This window comes from Xenopus tropicalis, chromosome 2 (assembly GCF_000004195.4).
Source record: "Xenopus tropicalis strain Nigerian chromosome 2, UCB_Xtro_10.0, whole genome shotgun sequence".
NCBI classification, from domain to species: domain Eukaryota; kingdom Metazoa; phylum Chordata; class Amphibia; order Anura; family Pipidae; genus Xenopus; species Xenopus tropicalis.
In genome coordinates, this window is record NC_030678.2 from 122787710 (window position 1) to 122806139 (window position 18430).

General features: G+C 36.0%; 1 protein-coding gene across 3 annotated transcripts in view; it reads right to left on the reverse strand.

The window, feature by feature from the left end:
- gpc6 (glypican 6) overlaps window positions 1-18430 on the reverse strand; it is a 574948-nt gene that overhangs the window by 49813 nt on the left and 506705 nt on the right. For all 3 annotated transcript variants that reach the window (XM_018091653.2, XM_012957513.3, XM_031897065.1), the window contains 2 exons: window positions 14270-14400; window positions 840-983 (listed from right to left, as the gene is read on the reverse strand). In XM_018091653.2, coding sequence (XP_017947142.1) covers window positions 840-983; window positions 14270-14400 — 275 coding nt within the window. The remainder of the gene's footprint in view (window positions 1-839; window positions 984-14269; window positions 14401-18430) is intronic.

The window sequence follows — 18430 nt, forward strand, 5'->3', positions numbered from 1 at the left end:
TGGTATGGTTTGAATCCATCCTTCTAAAGTTAAAAGGTTCATTAAGATTTCAGAAAGCTGATGAGTACATTATTTCATTCACTGACTATTGTATATAATTATTTTATGTTTTAAACGGAAAGAAAAAAAATCTTTCTTCTCACTAGTACCATAAATACTAGTAGTTCTAGTATTATAAGTAAATCTAACATTACAAGTTCAGCCTATAATGGTAACACAGCATACTGCCAATTGGCCACTAGGATGCATAAGTATACATTTGCATCTGAATATGACTTTTCCAATAATTGTGTTTTTTTCTGTGATTGTATGCTTTTTATCTCAAATGGGTTAATTGTGATTGGGTTATTGCACTGAAAATCATGTTCATGGTCACAAATTTCAAGCTAAATATACACTTCCTAATGACTACTTTGGCCTCTCGGCAGGTTTTAGGTGGCATAATTTGCAATTTTCGCTCTTTTTTTAAAAAAAATATAAATTTCAAGTAACCATCGTAAAAAAAATAGCAATGAGGAAAAATATGCAATCATGATAGGTAAAACGAATACTGATGAATATGCCCCTAGATATAACTTAATAAACTACAGTACTACAGAAACTTCTACAAATTTGATTTCTTTATACAGTTTGGACCATTTCATAAAAATATTTTTTAATTTTTCCTGAATTTTCCATTTCCTATAATTTCCATCAAATTAAAGCCTGGTCTCATGAGAAGTGTAAAATTAAGATTCCTACTATATTCCTACTATATTACCATACTTTTTGAAAGTACAGTTTTTAAAAATATAATATGCATGAAATGAATACCCCTATGCAATACAGATAATTTGTACCAGTCTGTCAAGGCTTGTGATTGCAGCAGTTGTGGGTCTCTCCTCTGCAGTGTAGGGATGGAACCGCACATTGTTATTTTCTGAAAATGATCGTGAAAGCCGTAGTAATGGTGGAGACTTGGGCTGGCCACATCCTAAAAAGACCTGAAAAATTAAATAAACATTATCCATACAACAGAAGAAGCAATTCCAATGTTTACTGTATCAGAGAAATGTATTTAAGAAAGGTTAATAAATAATCCAACAGAATTGTACAATACAGGGGGGTTTATTAAGAAGAAAGACGATTCGACAGAAAGGGGCTTTTATGTATTCCCTAAATATCTACATTTTTTAAAATTAATTAGCATTATATCTCCCTGTGGTTGCACCCTTATACTACTTTGGTTTTCTGAACCCATGGAATTGCAGACAGCCTCAGTACAGAAATGTTTTTATTTTTTCCCCACCATTTTAATTGGACACTGAGCCATCAAGGTTAAATGGGACAAACTTGTCTCTTTAACCAAACACTTATAAACAACCGATGGGTAGTGTTAGTCAATGTCTGCAGAATAATATATACAAAGAATATGCTTTGAACTTGATAAAGATGGGTTATCTCTAGAAATGAAACGCACACAATGAGACAGATAATTTTATACTAGTTGTAGAATTTAATTTTTTGGGAATATATTGTGCATGTATCTAATGGTTGGCTACATCATGCTAGAAAAAAGGGGTGAACTCATCCCTAGGACACAACATTTTTCCTGTAAGAACAGAAATATTACTAAATTTGGGCTACGGATTATCTTGGATCGTAAGCTCTCTTGAACAACAATATGAAGTTGTGAACTGTGCAGCTATTTTGGTATAATGTTTTGTCTGTATATGTAAACTGTTTAGTCTTGTATTTGTATCCCTTTAAAGCACTGTGGGGAATGATGACACTTTATAAGTAATAATAATCATAGGGAGAGTTTACAGTACTACATATATGAACTGTTTCAACACATTCTATGATATTAGACATTTTTCAAGAAGCAAGATACTCATGGTTACATTGAATCATTAGAGACTCATATAGATAAATAATAAAACTAAAGGGGAGCACCACTGTGAGGGCTATGAGGATTCTTGCCTTGGGTTCTTCAGCTCAATCCCCCTGTCTAGTAACTTTATTCCAAAGAGGCTGAACATTTGGATCCCTTACCATTTATAGGCTATTGAACTATCGGACAGCCTTGGTTAATAAGAAACTTACCCAAGGCATTTCTCTCTTAAGAGATTCAAATAAAAAAAAATGTATGTGGTTTTTCTTGAGGGGAGGACAAACCCTTACACCCCTACAGGTCATTTTATCATCTTGATGTTGCTAATATTCAGGCAAATCAAATGATAAAACAAGCAACAAGTGGCTGAATGTTTTTTTTCTTCTTTACAACCCAGTTATTATTTTGAGATCAAGATATTCCTTTACTTTTCTAGAACATTCCCTGCAAAGCTGAGCTGACCTTGCCCCACAGGCCCCTTTAACTAGGTATGCATCAGCACTGGTTAATTATTATCACATCTCTTTTCTTAACCTGTATTGGACAGCCTTGCAGTTTGTTCTTGCTCCAACAATAAATATTGCTCTACAAGATTGCTGTCATTCTGTTGCTTTAGTAGTTCTAATTGTGTTTTATGTTTTCATAGTGGCTGAAGTTCACCTTTTATGTGCTGTACTTGTGTGGTTGTAATTATTTCGAGTGCTGATACAATGGCCCTCCCCAGCACTACTTAATCCTCTAAAGCTTCTTAACTTGTTCAAGTGCTTCTAAATCACTTTACTCAACACTGACACAAGCCCTTTGTATACAGAATGTAAATAACAATATATGTATTTTCTATATAAAAAAATGTATTTAAACATTTTATTGTGAGTGTAGTGAATTTTGTCATTGTGTATAGCACTTATACATGTATTGTGGAAAATAAATATGCAAACAATTATTGGCTTGAAAGCCTCTTTCATTGTGTGGGTGCATGAGTGCATTGTGGCTTAGTCCACACAGTTATATAAACATAGTGACCCTTATAAACTGTAAGTAGCCAGTACTGACAAAAAGATACAGAGCTGCAAAACATTTAAGGCCAGAATCATCATAGATCAAACTGGGGAATTCAGAAGGATTCCTTATGATTCTTCCAAACTTTCATTATTATCGGTAATATTGACATATTTATTAAAATTGACACTGACTGACACTGTGCCTTTTAATAAATAATATTTTGAAAATAAAATGAGTATATTATCTAAGACTGCTATGTAGGAAACAAGCAGAACCTCTAAATAATCATGTGATCAGTTATCAATACATTTCAATGTAGAGAAAAACATTTAATGCACAGCAAAGGATAATTATGATAACAGTATTTCTTCTCCACAGGGTGTGTTGAACCTACTGTACTATGTATTGGTAATCTGACTGTGTAGTTTATTGCCACTGAATTTCTTACCATAGATACTATTTCTTTGGCATATTAATTTGATCTATTTTTACAGTGCAGGAAAGAGATATTTTGCTATTTTGCTGTCTGAAGCAGTCACTTCTATGTTTACAAAAATACAGTGAATATTAAAATCATGTTTTGTATCCATCTATGAAATACTACATCAATCATAGTTTTGTTTAGATTAATGATGTGAAGATCCAATAGATTGCTATTCATGGTCAGAGAACAGCTGATGTATAGCATAGAGAACAGCCATTTTTTAAATGTGTAACTGAGCAGCACTTTGTACTGCCCTCTACACTTTCTATATCTTTTTTATTGAACTAATAGGCACTGGGAAATGCTTAACTTCAGCTAAACCTACATATCTACTCTGCTCTCTTTATAAATGGGAGATTAACATGTGTTTTTGTATCTATGCTCTGTGCATTTTTGTCAGTGAAAGATAATTTTCCTGAGGTTACATATTAGTGATACTATGAAAAAGGGGGGTGGTGGTTAAAGAACAAATAATTAAAGAATAAAGAATTACAATGAGGCAATATGACTAAAATAGCATAAGCCAGAAGGACATGCATTCTAGAGCAAATTATGTTGCAATGCAAAAATAGTAAGAACTAAAGTTCATGTGAACAATTTATCAAAATTCGGTTAGAAGTCAATGAGAATTTTCTCTTAAAACTTCATTAATTTGCAATAAATTATGGCTATAAACAGAATATGCAGTGACTCTTACATCCCCATTATATGGGCAAAGGAAAGCAATATCCCAACAAGCACCCTCTGATAGGTGCAACTCTGAAGGTGCGGACATCTAATTATATCAAATACAAGCTCTCTAACTCCTCATATATCCTACAACCACTAATACAAAACATATCAAAACAGACCAACAATAATAACTGATTTTATACAGAATAATAGAATGATATCCCTAGTTTAAGTCCAAAAGAGATGGGGTATCCGCCTAAGAGATTGTTGGTGCTACAATCAAATACACCACTATATTAACAGTCTAAAGTATAATCAGGATAGATCACAACAAACATGGTGGGAGAAAATCCTAATCACAACACCAAATATTAACAAAACTATGTTTTCAATATATAGACATCTAATTTCAGACAATTTAGAAATAACTCCCAGCCACAAATATGCATGGGAAAAAGAACTAAAGATATCCTGATGAAACAGATGAAATTTGGTATGCAATATACAACTCAATCCATAAGACATCTATTGCATCCAAAACACAAGCAATTAATTATAAGTTGATATCTAGGTGGTATTAAACACTAGGCACATCCAACCAATGCTGGTGATGCCAATTGGAAGAGGGCACCTACACCCACATATGGTATACTTGCAAAAGTTTAGAAAAGTATTGGGGAAACATCATAGAAAATATAGAGGTCATCATACAAGAAAAAAATAAATCACTTCATATCAAAACAAATAAAGTAATCAAGAACAGATTACTAATTAATTTGCTCCAGGCAGCAAAGGCCTGATTCCTAGGAGTTGGAAAAGAGCTGAACCCCCTACATATCATGACTGGGTGAAACAAATGGAAGAGATAAGAATAATGGAGGAAATCACAGCAATTCTCCATAATAATAGCCACAAATATTGAAAAATGTGGAACCCATGGTTAATATATTTTCAGCTAACTAATTGAAAGAGGTATTTTTATAAATCAGTAAGTCTTTGTGCAACTGCTTAGGTACAGCCTTCTCAAACTGAAGGGATAAAGGTAAACAAACATATACGAGCAAATTGGGGATACTCATTTTGATGTTTGATATGTAAGAAGATGTAATATACGAATGTATGCACAGACTATGTTATATTGTGAGTTGAGATTTTTTTTTTTATCCTTTTCTGTTCCCTTATCCACCCCCCTTTTTCATTCTGTACCCTTACCTCTCCTTCTTTTGATAAAGCAATAAACAAAGATTTAAAAAAAAACAAAAAACAAACAAACAAGTTTTTTGCTTCACTGAAAGTAAATAGAATAATGTGATTTCCTCAGCATGTGACTTTTTTGTGACAAATGCACACAGTAATATTCTGTTGTGTATTTTTCTTAAAAAAGCTAGTTTTCAAAAAGTTTTGTCCCAGTTATTTTTTTCATCCAAGTTATTTTTTTTCACAAAGTTGAATTTTCTTAAGCATATTCTTAAGTATAATCATGTTTGAGTTTCTTTACCAAGTTTTTTTCTTAAATCATGAAAAAACACAAACTTGAATTTTGATAAATCAGCCCCCAAGTGTTGCATGTTGGAAATAAAAAATCCACTTTGTTGTTTGGGTTTCTCACCATACTTCTTAGAGTAAATGATACATTGTGCTAAACAGTGCAGAGGCTGCCTCCTGAAGATTGGAAAAGTGGTGTACTAAGTTGATAAAGTTTGTAATTTCAGTGATATTATTTATATATATATACTGTATTGTTGTGTGTTATTTGTGTTAGAAGTGTAAGAAAATTATCAACCCACATAAAGGCCAGTCCTGAGTAGTAAGTATTGCATCTCCACAATCACAACCTCAACACTCTATCCCAATCTTACATAGTTACATAGTTACATAGGGTTGAAAAAAGACCAGAGTCCATCAAGTTCAACCCATCCAAGTAAACCCAGCACACACAACCCACACCTACCAATCTATACACTCACATACATAAACTATATATACAACCACTAATACTAACTGTAGATATTATTATCACAATAGCCTTGGATATTCTGATTGTTCAAGAACTCATCCAGGCCCCTCTTAAAGGACAATGAAAGGTTAATATAAATTAAAAGTAAATCTAAAGACATTCTTTTTAAGTACTTACTGCATATCTAAATTCCCAGATCCCTGCTTGCTTCTCTGAGATATGGTGCTGGCAGCCTACAGCAGTGTGAAGACTACAGTGACATTACTGAAATCTCTCTTCCCTTCCGGTAGGCTGCCAGCGGCACATACCCACCAGCCAATCAGAAGCGGATCTGGCAGAGGGGAGGGGGGGAGGGAATGAAACACATGTGCAGTATGAAGCAAGGAGGGAAAGGAAGGGAGAATACCTTTTTAGAGATGGCTGCCTGTTCTAGAAAATGTGAAGTAAGTGTGACTGGGTAAATATTTGATTAGGTGAGCCAAAAGTGTGGCGTTTTTACTAAAAAATAGGAGGACTATTGGGCAGTATGCTTTTTAAATTTTGACTTGCATTCTCCTTTAAAGGCATTAACAGAGTCTGCCATTACCACATCACTAGGAAGGGCATTCCACAACCTCACTGCCCTCACCGTGAAAAACCACCTACGCTGCTTCAAATGGAAGCTCCGTTCCTCTAATCTAAAGGGGTGACCTCTGGTGCGTTGATTGTTTTTATGGAAAAAAAGAACATCCCCCATCTGCCTATAATCCCCTCTAATGTACTTGTACAGAGTAATCATGTCCCCTCGCAAGCGCCTCTTTTCCAGAGAAAACAACCCAAACCTCGACAGTCTAACCTCATAGTTTAAATCTTCCATCCCCTTTACCAGTTTAGTTGCACGTCTCTGCACTTCTCCAGCTCATTAATATCCCTCTTAAGGACTGGAGCCCAAAACTGCACTGCATACTCAAGGTGAGGCCTTACCAGGGACCTATAAAGGGGCAAAATTATCTTGGTGCCAAGCATAAGCAATCGTTTAGTAAACATTTTCGAAGGCACATGGTATTTAGAGGGTCTTTAGTTGGAAAAGTTCAGTTTTAGGGAAAAGTCAGATTTTCTACACAGCATACTACTACAACCAATGCAGCATATGTCATGAGACATTACTGAAGCTCCAATGCAGAACAAATATAGATTTGCATGCACGGTAATTATACTGTAAGCTCTAAAATACCAAAATTAGAATGCCTCTCTATAAATTTGCTTGTAACATAATTGTACAACATTTTAGCATATGCTGGACTTCATAAATAGGATGCGGATGCCTTAGACATATCAATCCCTTGAATTGTGTTTGCTAATCTACTTTTTAAATGTGATTGCCAACCCAAGTCTAGGGAATAAGGACTGTTCTTCAATGAGTATACATGTGGTATACAAGTGGCATCCAGGCAATGTACCAAAAGGCTAAGTGTCAATACATTAACATTATTTAGCTTTCTCTCATGGCAAACATATCTTCTATCTTCTCCAACAGGACAAAGGACAAACTGGACCCAGCACATGGGAAAACAACAACTTTGTTTTGTATGGCTTCCTGATATAAATCCTTCTTCCACTTTTTCTCTCTCTCTAACAATATGTTTGCCTTACTTTTACTGCCAAGATAATCTTTGTGAAAGGACTTTTTCTCTGTTTGTGATAACTGGATCTTGTGATTCATCAGCCTGCTCTAGGATTCTTGCCACAATTCAGGGTTTTGTCTTTTCAGGGATTGATTACAGGCACATGGGAGCCATTTGGATAACTTTGGTGATTTTATTTCTCTAATTATTATTATTATGTAGAGCATGCTTAATGTTTTAGATCAATGCTTAAAGAAGCCCATTAAATGTAGTTAAAAAGCCCACACTTAACTGAAAAACAGTTAACAGTACAAAATACGTCCTTCATGGATATATTTCTAAACAAAACTACAGGTATGGGATCCCTTATCCGGAAACCCCTTACCCAAAAAGTTCCGAATTGCGGAAAGGCCATCTTCCATAGACTACATTATAAGCGAATAATTCTAATTTTTAAATAAAAATTTCCTTTTTCTCTGTAATAATAAAACAGTACCTTGTACTTGATCCCAACTAAGATATAATTAATCCTTATTGCAGCCAAAACAATTCTATTGGGTTTATTCAATATTTAAATGATTTTAGTACACTTAAGTTATGGAGATCCAAATTATGGAAAGATCCCTTATCCGGAAAACCCTGGTTTTCTGAGCATTCTGGATAACAGGTCCCATACCTGTACTTTGATTTTTTTATTGGATTAATCCAATATATGCGAACACACAGCACATCACATAAAATATTTGACATTTCTTCATTTCTGTGACTTGCAGAGGTAATGCTCCTTCCCCAAGCTTAACCATTCAGTGTGGTGTTAGAGCTCAGTCAGTTGGCTAGTTGGGGTGACAGTAAGAAAGTGATCTGTTTGTGAAAGGAAGTAAACTGAACAGACTACTAACTTGATCTCATTCCTTATTTATGTAATTTGTAATTAACCTAAGCTCCGAATTACAGCAGACTTGCTGCACAGAGCAGTGGTATTGTGGCAAAAAAAAGTAGCCAAGAGGTTCACAGTTGTTCTCAATGTCCTAAACATGGATGATAGAGCTGTGGAACTTACATGCAGATGTGTAGGACAGTTCTGAGGAATTCATTCTGGTAGGCTTGCCAGCTGCTACAATAAAATGAAGCCTGACCATCCATAGGTAGGGTGCAGGTATGGTTATTAATACTATGCTAAACATGCACATATTTTTAAAAAACTATTATAATGAGAAATATGTACATCAAATGATAACATTTTGATTAAATGAAATATCCCTTTTTTTAGTGTAATTTTTACTTCATGTAATTCTGCCTATTTGTACATTGCGGCTGAAGGAGCCAGAAGTCAGCCAACCTTGGCAAAGAAGAGAATATAGAAATAAATAGCAGCCTAGATGAAGGATTTAGTTGGAACATGTAACATTTCATTATTCTATTAATAAATATTAGGGCAAACGTTTTCTTCTAAAGAGTTTTATATTAGTTTTCTTATCCCTTGTCCTTTAAGCAGAATAAAAGAGGGGCTTGAGCTGCACAGATCAGGTTTGTTCAGGACACCTTGTAACTTATATTTTTTCGCTTTTAATGCAACACGCTTTTGTTCTCACTTAGGAGAAATATCATTAAATTCTGTGGCCTTTTGCTTGTTCAATTTGTCCATTTTGGAAAGGATCTGACATGACAATAAACCTCTACAATGATAGTTATTTCGTGCCTTCCAATTTGAGCTCTTTATTTGATCAGAGAGATAAAATTTATTGGTATTCCGCAGCATGCCAAGAGCTGTTTGCCTGATAATATTACACACTTAATCGACTGGGATTCAACTCCAGATTTTTTTCCAATCACCATTGCTCAGATTGTCTAAAAAGCAGCAAAGTGTTTAGGTGACTGTTTTTTTTCCTAAACTGCAAATAATTGCATACTCCTAATAATCTGTAACTATTGTTCTTAAAGATAATAAAAGCAAATTGAGAAAACCAGTTTAATGACTGAGTTTTAATGGCACCTAGCTGGATAAATCACCTTATCAAGGTGAAAGCAACAAAACTAGCAAACACAGCTAGGAAAGATGTAAATCCATCCTTTCATTTTTAATTTGGAAAAATGTAATTTGGGCTACAACATTTTGTGTACAATTAAAGCACTGGTACAGTAAGGGGCAGATGGAGTTTTAGTGAGCTTTAGCTTTGTGAGTTTAGAGCTTAATACATAAAAACTCACCTACATTCTATTCATTCCTATGGGATTTTTAGAAACGTATTTATTAAATTTTGAGTTCTAACATTCACCCATTGATAAATACAATTCTAAAAAACCCATAGGAATGAATAGAACATGTGTGAGTTTTTATGTATTGTGCTCTAAACTTTTTTAGAGCCCTAATACATCTACCCCTAAGTCAATGTTTCATCAACATCATCATTTCTTTACATAGCAACATCAGATTATGATTTGCTTTACACTTTATAACAAACAAGGGTTTATAGTAATCCAACAAACAAGTTACAGAATAATAATGGCATCAGAAGGCCTTGCCTGTTCACAAGAACTTACAATCTGAATAATATATTTGCTGTACATGCCCCAATGCGGCCTAATCCTCCTTTCAATAGCTAGTCCCTGAACCAGGCAGATGTTAATTACATTTGTTATGTATGCTTGCAGATTTTGCAAATGTGTACTCACAGGGGTTTATTTATAAACATAAGTGCTAAATTGCACAAGAGCAGCTGCCAATAGCAACCATTCAGGGCTTTAATTTGCCAACTTGGAGTAGACTGTTTGCTGATTGCTAATTGGCTACTACTGGCAACTGCAGTTGTGCAATTTACCACCTATAATATATATGGTTAGCAATACCATAAATATAGTCTAATGAGGAATGTCATTGGCCTCTTCCTCTAGTGTGACATGCACAACCCAAGACTAAGTAACTTCAGAGGAGTGTTTTTTAAAGGGCTCCTATTACACAAATGCTTATTTGGGCAATAAGGACAACATAGAGTAAACTTTAAAAAAGTGAAGGTACTTCTCTAAGAAAACAGCATATATAAGGATTTCTATTATTATCCTATCCAGTGCTACTAATGTTAATTTATGTATTTCCCGGTAACCCTTTTGGGTTCACTATGTAAACCATTCTGACCAAGCATGCCCGATGCCCTGACAAATGGCAACAGAGGGTTATAATTACATATTGGAAACTGAGACAATGTTTATCCATGTTAATTTTTTGGCATGTTTAATAACCATTACACACAATGCTTTGCAAAGGCAATGGCAAAATGTTTTTACAGTTCAAAATTCAAAAAACCTTTTCACAGTTTTTTACTGCAAAAATTGACATAAATACTAATCCAATTTTACTAAATACTGAATCCTGTCAAATAAACATTCTCTTTGTAGCAGCTACATTGTGGTCTAAGTCTGCACGACTGACAATAGCAGGCACTTCAGTTTGAATTGATAAACGTAAGGATGGCTATATTTACTCGGTAAATATCTAATTTAATTGAAAACTCAAAGTTTGCCAATTAAAATGCTAATTTCTAAACATTTAATACAAACCAAAGATTCTAAACATTTACTAAAGTTTCAGAAATCAATATACAGTTTAATTGGTTTCTCAAACAATTAACTAGGGCAGGATTTCAGTTTTCTGGAAAACAAACTACAGCTTGATACTTGATTGCAATAGCAAATATAGTTGGACAGTCTTTATCTTGCTAATTAAACCCAATGTATAATTATTCCCACTCCATAAAGGCACCTGCATAAAAGCACCTCTGAGAGGTAACATGCTTCCTTTTAAGTGTAATTACTGGAATAATCAACCATTCAGTCTTCAAACTGGTTTACTGAGAGCTAGGTTATAATGGCCCTGATTGAAGGCAAAGCAATGGTAAATTCATACCCTCTGTGAAAGCCATATTTTTTGCACACAGGGCATTTGTAGTGACTATATGTTGACTGCATATATGTCTTTAGTTCCATATAGTTATTGTATTATGTTATTGATTCCAGCAACAGTAAAACTGCCACCTACATTGACAGAGCTTAATATTCTTAGCTTGTTGATAATGCAAGTGAGGGGGATAAGAAGGTCCCATATGTGCAGGGTTGACCATAGCGCACCTCCTTTGCCTTGCTTGGTCAAGCAACCCACCCAGAACTTTGCAGTGAAGTTCTGTAATACCTGATGATGTGTACACTGAAGTTTCTGAAGCACTGCTGCCTATTAAGATGGAGAAAGCAGGGGAATAGGTGGTGTCAGCCAAAAGGGTAAGGGAGTCAGTGACCCCCTCTGGGAGTATGTCCTTGTATTATTACATCACTACATTTCTGCCATTGGATGTAAATTATACTGTATATATGTTCCAAATCATGGTGAACTACCCCCTTTAAAGAAGAAACCTAAAGTATACACCAAACCGAACCGGGCTAAAATGTGTGCAGCAAGATGCGACACCATATTCAGGATTACATTTACTGCTGAAAAGAACACAGGTACTGGGGTTTATGTGGTGTTAATCTGGTGACCCCAAATGTTTTCAAGTGCAACAAGAAACATTTCCCCAATCAAACCTTGGGAGGATAGCTCATCTCAAAGAACATACAGAATGCTTAATTTTGCTGCCCAAATGCATTACCCTATATAATAGTATCTATTTCTGTATATAGTTTCTGTTTATGAGCACATACACCTACTTTAGCCAAGTCTCTCTTAATAGAGCAGCTGTCCTCATTTGACTTAATTACCTTGCAGAATTCAGTAACTAACTGAAATGCTGCATTCCTCTGCAGTAACCACATTTGATTCTAGATAAAAACCTATTGGAAAAGGTAACAGATTACATTTTGTCTGCAGTTAAACGACATTTACCATAAAAACAAAACAGGTTAATTTTAGATGACTGGCAATACACAGAAGGATACTATTTATTTGTTATAAGGGTATTAGGATTGAAATATTTAATAATGCTACCTAGCATACTTTCAAAAAGCTACCATAAGGATTGGGATACCGTCTGGTGCCATTAAAAAATATATATATTTTATTTAAGGGATAGTATTAACCTATTTTAAATATTAACTTTATGAATAGGGCTTGGGCTAAACATATTTTTGTTTATTGTTCTAATGAAAAAATGTCTATGATTTTTGTTAATCCTTGAGCTAAACAAAAAAAAAAAATACAATCAGTTTCACATCAGCACTTCCTGGTTCTGCCAAGCAAAGGAGTCATTCTTAAAACTATATACAATGAGAAGTACAATGAAAAGCCCTCTGCAGGTTGAAAAAAGGAGGGATTTGTTCAAAGGAGCAAACTCTGAATAAATTGTCCTGTCGCTAAGGGGAAACAGAGGATAAAGAAATTTTAAGTTTTTAAGTTTAAAAATTAGGAAAATCTGTTTTTCTTTTGTAATTAAAAGAATAGAATATATTTTTCAACAAGTTCTATTTAATTTTTTTATTTGCCAGCATAGGTGTTTTCAGGTTAATACTACCCCTTTGAATTGTATGCGTGTATTTTTTTTTTAACCTTAATTGGTGAGTGGGACCTCAGAGTTACATGTATTATATTTATCTTTTCATACCTAAAGAAAACATTCAGTATCATGATAGTGTGATCAAGAGCAACAACTTCCTGTTGCACTTATAAGAATTGGTGGTTGAAAATTGCCCAGGAACACCAAAATGAGCTTTTCATAGAAGTCCCTACCTGTCAGTGGCAGTATTTCTCATAGGCAGGGCTATTACCATTTACATATGAATATGAAGCAAGCACCCTGCATGCTATAAGCCTTATAACCTATTTCATAATTCAGTTGCTCTAAAATTTTGGAGGCTATTTACAAAAATAAAACCATCTTATAGCTTTTTGGTTACTGCCACACCTGTATATAATGAAAACTGAAACTAAAATGTTAAAACACCAGTAACAGCAACCAGTTACATTAAGGGGCACATTTACTAAAACCTGAATCCGAATCGCCATCACGATTGTTTCGTATTTGTCGCGACTTTTTTGGCACCGTCGTGACTTTATCATATTTTGCGCAATTATTTTGTCGCCGTCGTACGATATTTTCATATAGCGCTATAGTAAACGGCGGAAAAACCAATCCAAATGTTTTGCGACGGCGACGAAAAAGTCGCAGAAAATATACGATAAAGTCGTAATGGCAACAAAAAAGTCGCGCAAAATATGAAACAATTGCAATGGCGTTGTAAAAAAAATACCGATCATTACGGAAAAACACATTCGGACGCTTTCGGATGTTCGTGGATTAATAAATGTGCCCAAGTTACAACAGCTAGATGCTATTCTTAACATTGAGCCTAACATTTATTGCAAGCATCTTACCCCATTATAAAATAAAAATCACTAAGTTTGTCAAGATGCAGTAACCCATAGTAACCAATAAGATGTTTGCTTTTAAACAAGTGGCCAGTAAATTCTACTTCGCTGACTGGTTGATATAATAAGTTTTGCACCTTTTATTACATAACCCCTGTAAAGTGTTAAATGGTGCAGAAATACTAATACAAGGGACATGCAACAGTATGCATTCAGTGACCCGTAATATTTTTACACAAGTTATTGAACGGAAAGTTTCTTGCAGCCAAACACCATTAAATTGAAGCCATGAATCTTATTAGGAAATATCTCCAGACACGGAACTCACCTTTCCTGACACCTGCACACTGTTTTCTTGCATGTTCACGATGGCTTCAGAAATTTTCACATCAATAGGGCCCATAACTGACTCAATATTGAATGGTCCCTCTAATCTGTCAACTACCAACAGCATGGCATCTGTCAAAACAAAAATAATCACGCGTTAAAGAAAGGTCACAAGCAATCCAAAGCACTGTATTAAAAGGTCACATTACCCTCAAAGACCTTGTTCTGCGAGAGCTGAATTAATTGTTTCTTGACAGTAAATAGGCATCTACACCGTACTGTAAACACACCTGTCACCTTATCATCCTCTCTAAGACAGCAGCAGTTCAAAGTGGATTGATTTTATTTTTTATTTTCAGATGCCTTACAATACCTGCCTGCCAAGATTAAATAGCACGTTGACATACTCAATAATAACTTCTACATCAGTTAAACTTCTGAGTTCTAATGCATCCAATCCTGTGTTTATTACTGCTCATTTGAGGACTGAAAATGGCATTTTTGAATGTAACCAGCATAGTACAAGCAGAACAAAATACAGAAACGTTATTAGTAGTGCTGCAGCACAGGGAACCTTGTTTTTGTATAATAAAAAAATGAGCTAATACTGAGGGAACTGCTAGAAATATGCTTCATGCATATGTTTATAACTTTTTTAAAATATATTTAACAAGTTATAACAACCCGATCAGCATGCAGCAGTTAACGATCACCTAATTGAAAACAATCATTTCACTGGTTCCTATAGATTACTAGAGTTGGTGCAAACTTTTTGCAACTTTTATTACATTTACCTATTGATGTTTTAACTGTGATCTCCCTTAAGCACATTTCCCACTGCCATTAACATTACACATTGACATGTACACACTAACAAACCCTGAGGTCATAATTACAATGACAGCCCTACACCCACCAATGAATCCCATTCCCCCATTTACTCAACAACACACTGCACCATTTACATCTTTGGGTGGAAAAGGCGGCAGCTTGTTTATTAGCAAGTGACAAACAAACACCAAAACATTTGAAGTTGAACTTTTGAAATCATCCAGCAAGTGGAATACTAAAGTACCGTATTTTTTGCTGTATAAGACGCACTTTTTCTTCCCCAAAACTGGGGGGGAAAAGTTGGTGCGTCTTATACGGCACACTGCGTCTTCCTCTATGTGCCACGGCTCTCTGCTACATCCTCGCTTTTATAAGGTTGCGCCCGTGCGTACTGACGTCACACGCACAGGGCGCAACCTTATAAAAGCACAGAAGCAGCTGGGAGAGGCGGCAAAGAGAGGAAGACATCACGGGAGCCGGAAGCCGCTGGGGGGAGGTTAGGGGGGAAATGGAAGGTGCTTGGGGGCCCTGGGGGAAGCTGAAGAATGCTGGGGGTGCCGTGGGGGAGCTGGAGGATGCTTGGAGGCCCTGGGGGACGCTGAAGGATACTTGGGGGGGGCCCTGGGGGAAGCTGAAGGATACTTAGGGGGGGCCCTGGGGGAAGCTGAAGGATACTTTGGGGGGGGCCTGGGGGAAGCTGAAGGATACTTGGGGGGGCCCTGGGGGATGCTGCAGGATACTTGGGGGGGCCTGGGGGAAGCTGAAGGATACTTGGGGGGGCCCTGGGGGAAGCTGAAGGATACTTTGGGGGGGCCTGGGGGAATCTGATGGATACTTGGGGGGTCCCTGGGGGAAGCTGAAGGATGCTTGGGGGGAGCCCTGGGGGAAGCCTCATCATGTGCGAGCCCAGAGACAATTAACTTTATACAGTTGATATAAAATATTTTACTACCAGAGCGTCTTATAGGGCGAAAAATACGGTACACCTTATTGAGTATTAAAACCATTAACATCCTTCTTTTAGCCTCCATTAGCTGCACATGGCTGCAAACTATTACAGAAAAAGTGAGGGTCAGCTCGCAACTCATGCCCGTTCCACTGGAGTGAATGGATAACTAATGTAATAGGCAGAACACAACTTCCTCCTTTGCAGCCCTCTGTTATAAGTCAGTAAGCAATCAGTGAATCTGCCATGCATGCTATGGATCGAGAGCAAACTAAACAAACAGTTATGTCCCATGTGGCCCCCCTAAAGTCACTGACTACTTAAGAGGTTAGAGAGCTGCAAAGGAGATGTTGGGTTGGGTTCTGGCTTTAATGTTAGACATCTGCTCACTCCAGCCTTTATATATAACATTTTTGGCTAACTAACCACATTAGAAAGATTTTTTATTTTGCACAGCCTATCTATTTACTCAGTTTTATTTTTACACTGAACTGTTCTTTAAACTCTGTGAATAGATAAAGCTGATTGGGTGGTAGCAGTAGGAGTTCTGGGACCAACACAGTTGTGCTATAAAGGAATTAGATATTATTGATGCCAGTCATTGTGTGAACTACACCAGTGGACAGAAAGGTATAACTACCCTTGTCATAATCCATAAACAGCTATCAACTGCACACTACTGATCATGTTAAGTTGCCTCAGTAAACTATTGGTGCAATATTACTCCTATAACTCTATAAAAGGAAACTGGGAAGAACACCTACAGTTGGATATTGATCCTCAGGACAACACTTCTATGAAAGGACAAATTTATTGGCCACTGTCACAGATCTATTGACAGTTCACTGAATTATATTCAATTTAAACTTCATATAGAATGTATTTTTCCCCAGGGAGATGTAATTGATATGTGTATCAGATTAGATGCAATGAGTTAAATAAATGTAATCAGATACAGAAAGACCAGAGTCTGCAGATATTTATGTACCTCTAAAGGGACTAGTTGTTTCGCTGGGAGACAGGAATGATTAACACAGCTCAATATATTTCGGTAACATTATTAGTGTTTGGTTTGCATTAAAATTGTAATAAATACCACCAGCACCAAGTCAGCATACAATTATTTGCTGCTAGGGGCCATATATAAGGTTCTATTGTGTCAACCAAATAATATTGTTCTACTGCATTAGCCACTATCTCCTTCAAAGGTAGCCTTTATCATTAGCTTATTATATTTTTTTTATTTAATTTCATTTTAATTGAAGTTAATTTAGGTATCATTAGGTGTGAGGTAGTTTGACATATTTATATTTGTTATCAAACTTGTAAACATTTACTTAAAGCAGCTCATAGGCAAATGCTCCTCCAATAAAGGCACTGGAAAAGCTAAAGGATCAGGGGCAGATACATTGAGAGGCTCCCCACATAGGGGGCAGCCATGGGACAAATGAATATGGGGTAATCTGGGATCTGATAAATTCTTCCAAATAAAAAATTAAAGCAGCAGTTGAGCTAAACAATAAAAAAATAAAGATCAAGAGCAAATTGTATTCAAAACACCACTATGGACCTCATACTAGTTTCAAGTTGAATTGTCTTTTTATACTTTTATATTGTTTTATATGTGTTTATTGAAGGTGTGTTTTGTATTTTAATTGATGATATGTAAATAAACTTGCTTAGAATATCAGAGACCTACAGCTTAAGACTTTTCTTTATCTGAATTTAAGGCGCTTCCCAAATAGCTTGACTTATTCCTCCTTCCAAATAAATTCCACCAACTGGCTTCCTTACCCTCTTTGTAAGCCACCTGACATATATGACATGTACTAATGTTAATCTTTCTATTCTTGCTCCATAAAGCTGCATTTTCTATCCACCCCTTAAAGAACTGCCCCCCAAAATATTTAAAAGATACTGCAATTATACCAAAAGGAAAATATTTGTCTCTCTTGTATTCCCTGGCACCCTTGCTTGCGTATCTCAAGGCTGACACTTTATTTACTGTTCCCAGCAATTTGCCCATTATCTGTGTTCAAAGTGCATTAGTCTCATCCAAATCGTGATCTTGTTCTGTCCACATGCAGGTAAACCTCCTGACACTCACAGGCACCAGCAATATCAAAATAAAGCTGCTTTCCAAGTCATTACAGCACCCATCCCTGGGACCTTTGCAGCTGTGGGAACTGCTCAGTCTATCTATAATGCCATTGCCCTTGGGTTACAGTTTTGACTCTAGAGCATATCTGTTTTCTGGGGGTGGGGGGGGGGGGGGGTGAGGAACACAATTTGACTATGTTGCTATTTACATTTTTATGGGAAGTGGTCAAACTGTCTCTGTTAAAATATGAGCTGTTAAAAAACACATTAATATATTTAAGATGC